The sequence below is a fragment of the Gopherus flavomarginatus genome, chromosome 9 (genome assembly GCF_025201925.1).
Source record: "Gopherus flavomarginatus isolate rGopFla2 chromosome 9, rGopFla2.mat.asm, whole genome shotgun sequence".
In the NCBI taxonomy this organism is placed as follows: Eukaryota; Metazoa; Chordata; order Testudines; family Testudinidae; genus Gopherus; species Gopherus flavomarginatus.
In genome coordinates this window covers 54030684-54045506 of record NC_066625.1, presented here as the reverse complement: position 1 = coordinate 54045506, position 14823 = coordinate 54030684, and the positions used below count along the sequence as shown (strand labels likewise).

At 47.3% G+C, this 14823-nt stretch overlaps 1 protein-coding gene across 1 annotated transcript in view; it reads left to right on the top strand.

Moving 5' to 3' along the window:
- The first annotated feature begins 1223 nt into the window (after positions 1–1223).
- SCAMP2 (secretory carrier membrane protein 2) overlaps positions 1224–14823 on the top strand; it is a 28387-nt gene continuing 14787 nt past the window's right edge. Inside the window, exons 1-4 of the mRNA XM_050966856.1 lie at positions 1224–1400; positions 9596–9676; positions 10932–11021; positions 13894–14011. Of these exons, the coding sequence (XP_050822813.1) occupies positions 1344–1400; positions 9596–9676; positions 10932–11021; positions 13894–14011 (346 nt within the window). The 5' untranslated portion in view covers positions 1224–1343. The remainder of the gene's footprint in view (positions 1401–9595; positions 9677–10931; positions 11022–13893; positions 14012–14823) is intronic.

Below are 14823 nucleotides of genomic sequence, written 5' to 3'. Positions count from 1 at the left end.
CGGGGGGGGGGGGGCGGGCAGCCCTTCCCCCAGATACAGCCTGCCCTAGCATGGGGCAACCCCCTGTACGCGCAGCCCCTCTCTCCACGTATGCAACCTCCTTCCTTACTATACCCCTCCCCCGTGTGCAACCCCCTGTATGGCAAGCCCCTCTCCACGTATGCAACCTCCTTCCTTACAATACCCAACCCCCTGTATGCGCAGCCTCTCTCTCCACGTATGCAACCCCTTTCCTTACTATACCCCTCCCCCGTGTGCAACCCCTGTATGCGCAGCCTCTCTCTCCATGTATGCAACCCCCTTCCTTACTATACCCCTCCCCCGTGTGCAACCCCTGTATGCGCAGCCCCTCTCTCCACGTATGCCATCCCCTTCCTTACTATACTCCTCCCTCGTGTGCAACCCCTTCTGTGCTCAGCCCCTCTCCTCACATATGCAATCCCCTTCCTCACTATATACACCATGTGTGCAACCCCGTGTGCACAGCCTCCTCCCCATTATATACACCTCTATGTGACCAACCAGTATGCACAGCCCCCTTCCCCACTATATATACAAGCATGGGGCAACCCGCTCTGTGCACATCCCCTCTCCCCACATATGCAATCCCCCACTATACACAACCCCATGTATGCAATCCCGTGTGAACAGCCCCCCATATAGACCGGCATGTGTGCAACCCCGTGTGCACAGACCCCGCCCCACACGTGCAATCCCCTCGTGTGCAGTCCCCTTCTCCACTACATATACACCAGGACGTGTATACCCCCCAATACGTGTGCAGCCCTTTCCCCACTCTCCGGAAGCTGTGTGCAAACCCCACTGTGCACAGCCCCTTTTTGAACGGTCGCACCACATCAACTCACCCCATGTGTGCAATCCCCGACCCTCTCCCCACTATTGGTAACCTATTGTGTGTGCAACCTCCTTCCCCAGGTATGCACAACCACGTAGGCGTGTCACCACCTTCCCATAGCAACCTCCCGCCCTACCACACCCGCCTCTCATTTAACGCCAGACTCCGCCCCTAGCCGTCCGTGTGCCTCCCTCAGGCACTGCACGCGCACGCTCCGGCGCGGCGTCACACAGACGTTACAACTGGCCCCGCCCGCGAGCGCGAACCTAGTCGCGTCTGTTCCTCCTCGCGGCGCATGCGCCTGGATTCAGCCAGCCCGTTACGTCACAAACTCTGTTTGTTTGTCACCTGGCAGAAACTAGTCGACGCCCGTCCCGGACTGTGAGCTGGGCGCACGCGCAGTCTCGCTCCCGGAAGTGTCCCGTTCCCAGGGAGCAGGAAGCGAGCAAGCGGGGAGGGCGGCGCAGGCACGGAGTTGCACCCTGCCATGTCGGCCTACGACACCAATCCGTTCGCCGACCCGGTGGACGTGAACCCCTTCCAGGTAGGAGAGCGCCTCCGAGCCGCGCGGCTCCCCGTCCCCTGCCCCAGAGCCGGGACGTGGCGCTGAGTGAGGGGCCGCCTGCCAATGGTGGGGTCTCTTTGACCCGCGCCGCCCAATCAGGGGCGAGAGGGCGGGACTGATGGGGGCTCGATCCTGTGGGGCTGTGCCAGCCCTTTGGGAGCCCCAGGTCTGCGGCGCATATCGGGGGAGGCGGGACCCAGCAGCAAGTCCGGGAGGGGGCACAGAGCTGCTCTGCTTTCCCCCGCCCCCCGTGCCCCGGGTCTGCCCCATCTGCCCTCCATTCCTCCCACTCCCCCCTCGGGAGCCCCTTAACCCGTGCTGCACCCTCCCCTAGCGCCACAGTCTGCCTGGTGCGTGCTGCTCAGTGCGCTCCTCTCTCCAGGCTGTACAGTCCGCGGGGCCTAGTGCACCCACCCAGCAGTGCCATGCACCTCACCTGCCGTGCAACTCAGAGCCCCCCTTCCTGCAGCTCCAAGTCGCAGTCCTGGGGTAGGGCATCCCCGGTGGGTTGGGAGAAGTAGGCACTGCCTGGGACACTGTCAGGCTCCTTGTTTTGCCAGTGGTTCCAAGTGCAGCTCCCATTGGCTTTTCTGGGTGTTGCAACCATGGCAGGATTAGGCCTTAGTCGTTATACACAAGTACAGCTGGACAAAACGTTTGAGAACCACTGGTCTAAATTAATCTGAGAACCATTATTTGTATTACAGTCCCTGCTGAGAGGAAAGCCTCCATTGTGCTTTCTGGTATTACATACACATAAGAGATGTTCTCTGTTCCAAAGAGCTTACAATCTAAATAAAGCAGACAGACAAAGTGTGGGAGAAAAGTAGTACTATCACTCCTGTTTTACAGAGAGTTAAGCAACTTGCCCAGGGTTATGCAGGAAGTCTGTGGGAAGAACTGAACTCAGGTCCTATATGCTAACCACAAGATTGCCCTTCCTCTCTTACCTTCTTGAAGCTTATCTTGGGAAATAGTCTTTATTAAGAACAGACACTATTTCAAGTGCAGCTGTGTCCTGTGGCCCCTTTTAGGAAAGATTGCTGTCCCATTGTATATCAAGGGCTAGCGGTTCTCAATCTTTTTGAGCAGCTATTTCCACTTCTTAGGTTAATATGTTGGCTATATCAGCCAGTGCCTGCTGTCTCCCATTCAGTTATGCTGGCAGTCACCCACCATATGGTGAAAATAAGGTTTGTAACTGGCCAAGCTCTGTCATAGATACCTTGTGCCATGTTATTCACTAACTGTAACCAGCTCTACGTTGGAGCATACACAGCAGTGTGAGTGAGAGGAGAATCAGGCCCATTGAATGAGCGTGCAAGTGAATGGGAATCGGTCATGGGACAATATTAAGGCAGAGTATCGAGGCTAATAATGTACCAGCATTGCCTGGTCTATGTGCATATTCTTGTGGTAAATGTGCGTACCATGCTCTTGGTTTGAAGAGCGCATGCTTTCTTTCTGCAGAATTTATTCTAACAAGCGAATGAGACATTAAAATCTCTCTGGATGTACATGACATGGTGTGAGTTACTGTGATACAGTGGTACAGGAAGCTCTAGCAACACTGGATTGCAAGTGTCAGGACAGAGTTGTAGATGTGTTAAATCAGTCAGATAGTTGCATTGCTGTACTGTGGCATAACAACTGGTGCTTTTTCACATTCTGTATTGGCTTGTGCAAGGTTATGTCCATATGCTCTAGGGGTCCTTCTCCTCTGCCAATACTGCTCAGCATACAGAGTTAAATGCATACTCTAACAGAGGTTTAGCCTTGGCAGTCTAAGAGAAAGGCCTTCTTTCTGAGGTGCTTTGGGGCCCTGTACACACGCTGGATGTTGCCTGGAATCTTTCTGTGCTGAGTTGATGTCTGTGTGTGCTGTTTTGCAACCTGCATTTATTTACCTAGGGAGTTGGTGGAGGGCTCCAAAAACAGTCTGACCCTGAGTAACATGGCTGTAGGTGTGAATATGAATGTTAACACTTCACATTTCAGAAATCTATAAAAAGTTATTTACCTTTATTACATGACAGAAAAGTGTCAGGGCGTAACAGGAAGCTGTATCTTGGTGCATATCCTCTTATTTCGTGAACAGCTTTTGTGGTATTGAAATCTGGTGACCCTGCAGTAATTAAAATCTTAATAACAAAAGATTTTGATTTTATTATAAAGCCAAGGGGAGTAGGAAGCAGAAATAATCTTGTGTATACTCAAGTGAAAACAGAAATATTTGCTGGGGTGTGTTTGAGAACTAGAAATGGCTCGTGTTTTTTTTTTATCACCTTTATTGGGCAAATGTAGTGGCTTGGAAATATGAATATTGTCCATTTGCCTACCGGGGGTGTGTAAATACTCTGGTTTGGTTTGTGATCATCATGCTGCTACAGAATCATTGACCAAACCGAGCTGTGCTTGAGTTTAGCCCATTGTTCAAACAATAGGATAGATGTAATCTAGAGCCAGGTGACTCTAGGATGGCAGTCTTCTACTTTTTTTTTTTTTTAATAATCCATGTAAAGAAGGTGAGAGAGGAACTCGGAGGTATGTATGTGTCTGCCAGAGGAATGCTTTCCATTTCTGCTGAATAACTTCAGTTTCTTACATTCTTTCTCTCTCTCTCTGCAGTCAAAATGAGCTTCAATTGTCTGTTTTTCCAATGGGGTTCTTACTCATCCACTGGGAGGCTTCTTTGGGGGCGGGGGGATTTTCTGTCTCATATGACTAGTATAATATAAACTTTTCTGGACATGCTGTGTCTAATGTAGTGAGCAAGCTGGGGGAAAAGATTCTAATCACTTGTCCATGGGTGGCTGGCTGAGGCGTCACATTTGGTTGTCTGACAAGAAAATGTGCTCATCCTAATTTTAAGTCTGGTGTTATGAAGTAAACTAAAACAAAATATTGTAGTGTGACTGTAGCAAAGAATTAAGTCACTTTTTTCTAACACTGAACAAAGAGCTTTATTGAAATTAGAAAAATAGCATTATCGCTTAAGCTTGTCTGTAGCTTCTGCCTACAACTTTCCCCAGCCCGCATCCACCCTGATTTCCTGTTACAGATTTAAAGCAAGGGTACAGATATCTTCACAGTCGTTGCTGCAGTTGTCTAAAGACATTTCTTTGCATTCTGCATGTTCTGTTTTGGACTGTTGGGTCAGGGTTTCTCATTCATGTTCTCTGTTTTCTAAAGTGAGTGTTTCTCACTTGGGTTTATGTTCAGTTTTGTATTGCTTTAATATAGATGAAAATGCCAGCCACCAGCAGTCTGAAGGACTCACGAGAGCCCATGTAATTTATTTCAATTTCAAGTAAAAACTCTAATGGCTAAATAACTCTATAGACATTAGAGAGACAAGGTGGGTGAGATAATATTTTGTATTGCATCAACTTCTGTTGGTGAAAGAGACAAGCTTTGGAGCTACCCAGAGTTCTTACAGAGCGTGCAGACCTAAAGAGAGTTCTGTGTAACCCGAAAGCTTGTCTCTTTCACCAATAGAAGTTGATCCAGTGGAAGTTATTATCTCACCCACTATATTTGTCTAATGTCCTGGGGCTAACACTGCTACCACAACTCTGCAAATAGCTGTAGACATTGTCCATCTGATTTGAAATCTAGATCATGGTTATGCAGAATAGCACTAGTCCATTTTGGCATTTTGACAATTAACATATTGCGTTAATGGGGCAATTCTTTATCATACTTTTAATCTCTTAGCCAGTATGTCGATTCAAATAATTGAAACCAGGTATACGATGGTGGTGGATGCCCAATAGCAGCTTTGAACATGTAGTCCAGAATTTTCTGCAGCTTTTCCCCAGAAGCATATTTACCCTTTGGGTTTGTCATGCCAAAGGATATATTTTTAGGCCTCAGGAGTCAGGTTCAGGACTGTCTATTGCTCTGGTTCCTGCACAGCACTTCCAAGCTCTTGCAAACCCTCAAACAACAAGGTATCTTTCCCTTGATAAGTAGGAGATTTAATTCATGGTACTGAGAGGGTCAGTAATGAAATGCACTGTACACTCACAGATGTGCCTGTTTTGATCTCCTGAAATCTGGTTCTGTTTCTGTGGTATAGTCCACATAAATGACAGCCAAATGACTTTTGCTAATTGCTCCAGCAACCCAGTATACATGGCAGATAGCTCCAGAGTAGCGCATGTTTGCCTCAAAGGTGTAGATAAGAGCTTTAAGTCTCCAGCATCCTTCGGGATATAAAAACTAACATCTTAAATTATAGTCAAAATAAATTGAAATTTCTTAAGAGGGTGGGATAATCTTCTGAGATACAGAATAGCAAGTGCAAGATTGTGACTGATGCTATGGTCAATAACAGCATGAGGATTTTGCCTTTACTTGAACTTACGCACTGTCTGCGTGAACACCTCTACATTCAAGCCAGCCCGTTGAGATGTGAGCTCTTCCACCTTGATCTCCACAACTCCTAAAGCTGTCAGAATCACAAAGGTAATAAATCAGCTGATCGAGATTCCAGGTCTTACCAGAAGAGAGTACAAGTTTCCCATCCTGCACAAACCTGATGTACTCCAATTCTTGCTCAGCCACAGAAGTGTTTGGATCCATCAATTAGCACAGTAATAAAACTAGCTTTTTGTATCTATTTGTGAGGCTTGCCTGTAAAACAAATACACAGTCTTCGCAGCTTAGTCTCTAAAAGCTTTTTAGTCTGTTTTAGAAGAGTTTGGTTCAAGATCAAGGCCATTTGGGGCTTGCAAACTGCAGCGGAATGTAAAGAACTAAAATCCTTTTTTATTGACTGTAGAAAGCTAAACAGGTAAATCTGTGAGTCTCCTCAGTGCATCTCACAGAGCAATCTACTAATATGCTTCTTGGGAACAAAGTGAGACTATTTGCTCCCGTGCGTTTCCCATGAGCAGCATGTGGGAAATGAAAAGATCTTGCTCTCGCTTCAACGGACTGACATTATCAAATTCTTCTTGTACTTTCTGGGAACTACCAAGCATTCCATCTTTCGGATGTGAAACCTAGGGATAGCTTGCAATGACTTCTAGAAAGTGTTTGCTAAATCAGCAGCTCCCAAACTTTATTGGTTCACATACTGCCTTAAAAAATTGCCAGGTGAATTGATGGAACATCAAACTCAGATACCACAGTTTGGGAACCCCTGGTGTAAATATCTCAGACTTTTAACAGGTTGTAACAATGCTCCACTCTCCATGTGCTTTAGGCTTATAGGAGCCAGAGCCCTCAGTGGTATCCTCTGCCTGATAGCTCTTTTCCCCTTAAAACTCGAACACACTGCAGTTTCTTTTAAATCAGTCAAGTCTTCACATCTATAGTTGTTAAACAACTCTGATCTGCAAATTAAACTACCTGGCCCTGGGAACCACAACTAAGTATTCACTTTTTAAAGGCTATAAAATAATATTAAAGGTCTTCTTTCTCTCAAAATCGAATCAAACTGTTTTGCAGCAGCAAGTGATCAAAATTGTAGCTTTTTACTGCAACTCTGAATCTATCCTGAGGCAGCTCAGTTCTCTTTGCGGCACTGCAGCCCTTCCAGCCTTGGGTAGGTGACAGGAAACTCAACACTTTTTACTACCCAAATAGGGATTCTGAGGTATAGGAAGTTTTTTCCAGCTGGATAGCTCGGGTTCTTTGAACAGTCTTACCTTCCTGTGCTCCTAAAAACTTTGTTCCTGATGTGGTAGCCATCTGTTGGACCTTATAGTTAGTTTGTGTTAGCTGTTAGCACATGGTAGCTGCCATGTTCTAACTAACACATTTTAAAAGTCTAGTGTAGACAAGGCATACTGCCTTCAAGGTGTGTAAAACTGGTCAAGTTAAAGTAAATCTGGCTCTCGGTGTTTCATGTTGTGCATCCAGAAAGTTGAGGAACACACAATTAATGAACAACTGTGAAAAGCTTGTTAGCTTCGCTTTGCTACTTGGGAAAGCCATAAACAGATGCAGAGAGGGTAGGACTACCTGTCCATGCACTCAGGAAGACAGCACTGTCAGAGTTCACGTGTGGAAGGTTTTCATGGGATTACAAACGAAGAGGAATTGAAACTTGATTTAAAAAAAGCTAAATGCAGCAGACATTGATGGTTTAGGCTCCCTCCTTTGCCCAACATCTCCAGCTCACAGGGCATTTGTGGTTAAATCTAGAGGTAGATTGTAAGTATACTTGATTAAAGTGGTGCTTTTCTTCCCCATGTGCTTCACCCTGTGGATCATGACTAGAACGTGCATCCTTTGTTCTAGGCAGGGGCAGTTCCAGGCACCAGCACGCCAAGCACATGCTTGGGGTGGCAAGCCACGGGGGGCACTCTGCCGGTTGCTGCGAGGGCGGCAGGCAGGTTTGCCTTGGCGGCATGCCTGCAGAGAGTCCGCTAGTCCCGCGGATTCAGCAGACCTCCCGCAGGCGTGCCGCTGAATCTGTGGGACCGGGGACCTCCAGCAGGCAAGCCGCCGAAGGCAGCCTGCCTGCCGTGCTTGGAGCGGCAAAATACTTAGAGCCTCCCCTGGTTCTGGAAATCCCCTGCCTGCAGAATTGCTGACATATATAGGTTCCCTAGAATGTTTCTGCAACTCTGTTCTGCCTGGTGAATACAATTCAGCATCTAAGAACCTGTACCTGTTTCTGAGACTTCATCCTGGAGTGATTCATAAACTTGTGTAACCAGTTAGGCAGGGAGTGTCTAAAGTTACTCATTAAACGGAGATTTTTATACACATTTGATCAGAAAGCTGTACTGGAAGGCAAGAGACCTATCTACAGTATGTTTGAGACAAGTCAGCTGGCTTTCCCAGGGTTTACAGCTCCTATGTTACGGAGCTTACCCAACAGGAAACTTGACCAACCTTTACACATGTGAATTCACTCTTCCTCCTCCCCTGCCCAGCCTAGCAATTACTTTTTACCCCATTAACAACAAAAATAAAATGGCTTGTGCTGATAGAGAGGAGCAAACACATTGTTTAAGCAGAACTTCAGAGATAAAATTACATGGCTGTTCCATTTGTGAGCAAGGCTTCTACAGAGAAGCAACTGTACCTCATTCTACCTTTGGGAGAAAGAACACTTCAGGGTCAGCAGCAGTCAGCGTCTGGCTATTAAAGAGACAACCTTTAGTGAAGCCCAGCTTGGCTTTCTATACGTGCTTTCATACAAACTGCAACACACGAGACTTGGGTTAAATAATGTGCAACAGAGGAGGAAGAAAGTTGTCTTCAAGTTTTGCATAGCAGTAAGATTATGGGAAGGGACCAAAAGGAGACTGGCACAAGTGGAGGAAGGAGAAACTGACACTCCAACTGAAATCTGGGTTTAAACTTACAAGCATGATAGTGTGTTCAGTTAACCTGAAACCGTAGCCTTATTCTTCATAGCTCTTTTGCCTTGTCAGAATGGCTGCTTTGGGAGATAGTTCGGTAGTCCAAAAGAGGGCTGCATGAAAGCAGTTTGTGGTAGCTGATGTCTGTCACCTAGCTTACCTTTCTACCTGAAAACCTGTTCAGCTGCACTTGACTGAGACTCTGTCATCCTGAGGACACTGGAGCGTTACCTGAAGGCAGACTGTAGCGTCATCTCAACATGGACTACCAGTTTCTTCAGCTTTACAAAAGCCTTCAGGGTAGCTCTTGTCTAGTGCAGTGGTCTCCAAAATGTGGTGCGTGAACGAGGATCCTTCGGGGTGCGCCGCAGGAGGAGCACCTGCCAGAGCAGTGCCGCTCCCTCCCCCCCCCATCCCCCAGCAGTTCATCCAGGAGTCTGAGTGGCTTTTTTTTTTTTTTTTTAACCTCTCCCTCTGCAGTTCAGCTGGGAGTGGGAGGGGTCATGCTCAAAATTTTTTTACTGTTGGGGTGCGCGATCAAAAAAGTTTAGAGACCACTGGTCTAGTGAGTAAAGTTCAGAGATGAGAGGAAATCTGGGTCCTCGTTGCAACTGTGCTGAAGACTGATCTTGGACAAATTAATCTCTCTTTGCCTCTATTTCGCTATTTGTAAACTAGGTAAAAAGCACTAAGTGTTCACGACATGGTATTGTTTTTGGAAGCTCTGATCAGTCACTGGTTTTGTTTAGCTTGACAAATGTAAGGAACATGTGAAACTGGTTATCTAGAGGCTGTGCCTTTTTTTCCCCTTTAACTCCTACCTTTGTCTTAAGCCCCTTTCTCTTTCAGGATCCCTCAGTGACACAGCTGACACATGCTAACCAAGGCGGCTTGGATGAATTCAATCCCTTCTCTGAGAACTCCCGGCTGGTATGTGTCTCATGTGATTGCTCCAAATACCTACATACCCGTTGTATCAGGCAGCTGGGTCCCTTGATAGAGGGGACTATAAGATGAATGAGGCATTCATAGATCTGTCCCTACTGGACAGTGACTGTAATACACTTCTCATGAGACCCCAAGAGCAGAGCACTGGTAATCTGCCTGCAGGAATTCTCACGGCCAAAGCAATCCCAAAGTGTGAAACAGAACAAGTCTCATGCCAAGGGATATAATTAGCACCATACCAAATTCACGGTCCCTTTCGGTCAATTTCATGATCATAGGATTTTTTTAAATTGTAAATTTCACGGTTTCAGATATTTAAGTCTGAAACTTCATGGTGTTGTACCGGTGGGGATCCTGACCCAAAAGAGGACCAAGGAAGGTGCTGCAAGACTATTGTAGAGGGGTTGTGCTATTACCACCCTTATTTCTGCACTGCTGCTGGCGGCGGCTCTGCCTTCGGAGCTGGGCTCCTAGCCAGCAGCTGCAGAACCCGCAGTCCTGCCCCTCCTCTACACTAGCCAGATTTCACAGTCCATGATGCATTTTTTCACAGCCATGAATTTGGTAGGGCCCTAGACATAAGAGTCAAGATCAGTTTCTCTGTTGGGAGAGGGATTACTGCTGTGATATCCATGCCAGCTGGGTGCTTCGGAGCGGCAGTGACCAGCTGCAGTACTGTTGTGGGTACGGGAGTATGGAGTGGCAAGCAGGGAAACTGGAGAAAACCAATAATCACTATTTAAGCAGTAGGTCAAAGCACCATTGGTCTCTTCTCTGGCATGCGATGTTACTCATTATAACTGGGAGGCATCAGTCTCCATACAGTAAAACCTCAGTTATGAACACCAGAGTTACAAACTGACCAGGGAACCACACGCCTCATTTGGAACCAGAAGTGCACAATCAGGCAGCAGCAGACACTAAAAAGCAAATACAGTACAGTGCTGTGGCAAAAGTAAACTAAGGGGGGAAAGCAACATTTTTCTTCTGCATAGTAAAGTTTCAAAGTTGCATTAAGTCAGTATTCAGTTGTAAATTTTTGAAAGAGGTCCTGACAGATGGTTCAGAAACATAAAACAAAGTTGCTTATGCAGGATGGTGCCTGGTGTTCCTGGGACTCCAGGCCTGCCTTCCAATTTGGCGCACACCTACTTGAAGGCACTTGGTATTCAGCGGTTCCCAGAGCTAATTGAAGAAATGTATGTAATGCTCGTTTGCTGTGTCACTCATTGTCTAGACAAATGGAGCTCAGACCGTTCCTGCGACGCAGCCTGCTGGCCCTTCGCAACCCGCTGTCCTACAGCCATCTGTGGAACCCACTCCACAGGTAGTATACCCAGCCACCACCTTTCTGCCGAATGTCTGGAGAGCTCACACTGTGGCTTCCGCTAAGCAAAACTGTTGGAATACAAATGAGCCTCTATGCGCCTTACAGGCCTTCAACAAGACTTTTCTATAGGGATTGGATTCATTTGGGTAGGGTATGGGAGGCTGTAGCTGACCAACTCTGCCCTCGTTTGTGTTTATTACATTGATTGGCATTGCAGTGGGGACTATTTAATAGCCTTGAAAATAATTCCGAGAAGTAGACAATGTAAAGCTCCTGTGTCTTTCCCTCTGCTACTGAAATCGACTCTGTTTTTTGTCTCGTTCTGCTTGGCCTTCTCGCACAGTGCCGCCTATAACTTGTTAACAGTGTTAGCTTAGTTTCAGGGACTGAACAGCCACACTCCGCTCTGCGAGTGTGGACACAGTGCAGTTATGTGTTGCAGCTGCTGCTTAGACAGGCCAGCAAGTACCAGCTGTCCAGGTTCATCTCAGCGAGCAAGGATTCAGAGAGACAGAGGCTGCTAGGAGAAGATTTCAGTTCTCAGAATAGCAACAAGATGAAAGAGATCCAGGGGAAGGTAGGCAAAGTACAGAGAAGAGAGGGGCCTTCACTGCCTTTTTTTTCTGGGACCTCCAAAATCTTCTGTCCCAGGTTGGGAGGTTCCCTCTCTTTAGACTCTGAGTGGTTATCACCATACTTTGTAAACCCTAGGAGCCCACTGTCTATTTCCCTTCATTGTCAGGACCTCTTAGCTTTGCCTTTACCCCTCACCGCCTGAGCAGACTGGGGCTCCTGACTCTTGAAACAAATTGGTGCTAATTTGGAAAGGATCCAAAATGAGTAATGAGAGAGACTCTTGGGGAGAGGGAGTTTTTATCTTGTTTGGTTTTGCTTAAATTATCTTAGTGCTGGTGAAAGGTCCCAGATTAGCAGCTCTGAAGCCCTCTAGTTATCCATAGCTGGGGGTGGGGGAGGGGGCAGCAGTGCAAGCTTTCCCCACCAATATGCCCTTTTAAGGGGGAGACTGTCTTCATAGTTCATTCAGCCTTTGCCCTCTCTGCTGAGTGTCAGCTGGAGAAGGGGGTCACTGTGTGGGTGCTTGTCTTCCTTCAGTCCCTCATTGACAAGCAACACATTTCATAGACCACCGAATGGATTTCAGGGGAAAGTGACTCAGTCATAGCTGGCCTGGGCTGAATTTAAACCCAAAACCTAGAGATGAAAGTCTCTAGGAGACCCAGGAAGAAAGCATAACAGCTTAACTAGAGCAGCAAAAGGATACTGGCCCAGAAGCTCCTGCCAAGGTATTAACACACACATTGGTGGCGAGTTCTATGGGCCAATGGCACTAGGAATATTCCTGACCCGGGGCCCGGCACCAGCAATGTTTGAGGCTGGATCTCTCCCTCGGCCCCGCCTTCCGCCCCTGGGTGCTCCCTTCCGCGTGTGCGCCTTTCCCACACACCTCCTCCTGCCCCCAAACTCCATCCCAGAGCCTGCATCTCCACCCTAGCCCAGAGGCTGCACCCCAGACCGCCCCTCCCCACCCAAACACCCTCCCAGGGCCTTAGGCAGGTGGGGGCTGAGTTTGGGGGGATCGGGCTCTGGGCATTCTGGGCACCACCAAAATTTCTACAGATCTGCTGCCCCTGAACACACAAGCCTCTGGGCATGCTGGGATTTTCGGTAGTTAATGTGAGGACAGCAAAAAGTAATGGCCTCAAATGAAGAGGAAAAGTAGAATAACTTGCCAGAGAAGTTGTGGAGTCTCAGAACCACAAGATCTGTTCTGTGCTCAGCTTTTAAACTGTCTCTTGGAGGAGCCCCTTTAGTGTGGCAGAACCCCAAGTGATCTCACTCCTTCCTTGAGGCTTGGTCATGCAGCCTCACCATCTCCTAGACTGAGTGTCTGGGCTACAGCCCTCCTGTTTCACACCATGAGCTTGCCCAACGAGTCCAACTAAAGTAGACCACGTATAGACTTGTCCACTCTTCAGGGACTAATGCACCCAAGCCTGTATTTGTAGTGACTCCCAAGCAGCATTTTCAGAACAGAGTAGGATTTTTCAGTCAGCTGGAACACGGCACTGGAAGTCCCTAGGTTAGCACAGAGAAATGAAGGTTAAAGCTGAAATCATTCTGGCCAAGCCAGCACAATTCACAGCCAAGCTATAATGAACTCCATTTCAGGCTCGCGCTCTCTCTCTCTCTCTCTCTCTCTCTCTCTCTCTCTCTCTCTCTCTCCCTCCCTGACCTCCATAGTCAGTCCCTGGAGAGCAGCCAGAACCGGAAGCCCATGCTGTATTCCTAGCTGGTCACCTCCCAGTCTTTGTTCTTCAGGCAGGGCCATGCATGAGTCATTGGAGCTTGAACTGTCTCTCTGGACCCCTTGTTAATCTAAGTCGGTTTCAAACAGTTCCTTACTGACTCTATTCCTCCCAGAGAAGCGAGGTGGCACATACACCTGTCTCCTCTATGCAGTTCCAGCAGTATTGTTAACCCTTTTGCCCCCATTGGGTAGTCATGTAAGGTAGAGAGGGAAACTGAGGCACGCACAGGCTTCATAAAAATATTCCAGAAGATTCCCTCTTTGTCAGAGTCACCCTCACGGAAGAGTTGGGCAATGAGAAGGGAGCTGCTGGTGGATTCTGTAGAAATCTATTACTGACATCCTACCGCGATGCAGGCAGAAAGCTGAAGGAGATCTCAGACCAACCATCAATGTTCTGCTTCTGAGATGTCCTCAACCTTCTGAATGTTGCTAGAATGCTCATTAGTGTGTGTGCATCCCCTCTTCTCTTAGGAAGGGACCCTCTCCCCACTGAATGACTCTTTGGTTCTGATTGCTTTTCGGTGACTCTCCATGCAGGCTGTAGCCTCAGCAGCCCAGGCTGGACTCCTTCAGCAGCAGGAGGAGCTGGAGAGGAAAGCAGCGGAGCTGGAGAGGAAGGAGCGAGAGTTGCAGAATAATGCAGCAGCCTTTAACCGTGAGTAGTGTTTCTTTCTCTGTCTAAGAATCCATTCTGTGCATCACACCTGTCTAAGCCCGAGTATACAAGAGTTCCCCTGTCTGGTGCATTCTGCAGGGTGTCAGACCCCGTTATATTGTGCTGGGGCATGAGAAATGTCTGTGTCACAGCAATGGAAACTTGCACACACCGTTTTAATGTAATTCTGAGGCATCCCACAAGGGGGAGAGTAATAAAAGCTAAAAGCTGGAATTCAGGAGACCAGCTGTGTGTAACCTCCAGCCAATTGGACCTTGCTTCATTTTTCCTGTAATGATGGTGGTGAGGGACACTGCTGCTTATCTCCGTTAGACCACGTGACACCTCTTACCCATTTGTCTCATACACATGCTGATGTTCTCAGGCACTCACCTGTAGATGGCTGTTTTATTATAGATGGAATTTGTGGTACTATCCATAGTTAAGGTTGCCCAACACTTTGCGTTATAAGATCCTGTTCTCAGTTGCTTCTAACTTTGCCAAACTTTTACTGTTCAGGCTAAAATTGTTCATGCTGGGTGTGTGCCTAAGGCTAAAAATTTTTGGAAAGTTTTAGCTAAAATGATTCAGTGATTTCAGAGAATGAGGTTCAGGAAAAATTCCTTGTTTTACCCATGTTAAAATATTATTGCAGCTGTCTTGTTATGAAGTTCTGTTGCTCCATGCTTTAGCAGGATCGTTAAAATTCACTGAAATTTGGCCAATTTTCAGCCTCTGAAAAAACTGTTGGCACGTGTTCAATAGACCCTTGTTAGTTTGGCAGCAAAATCCTCAGAAGAGTCTGTCTGTAC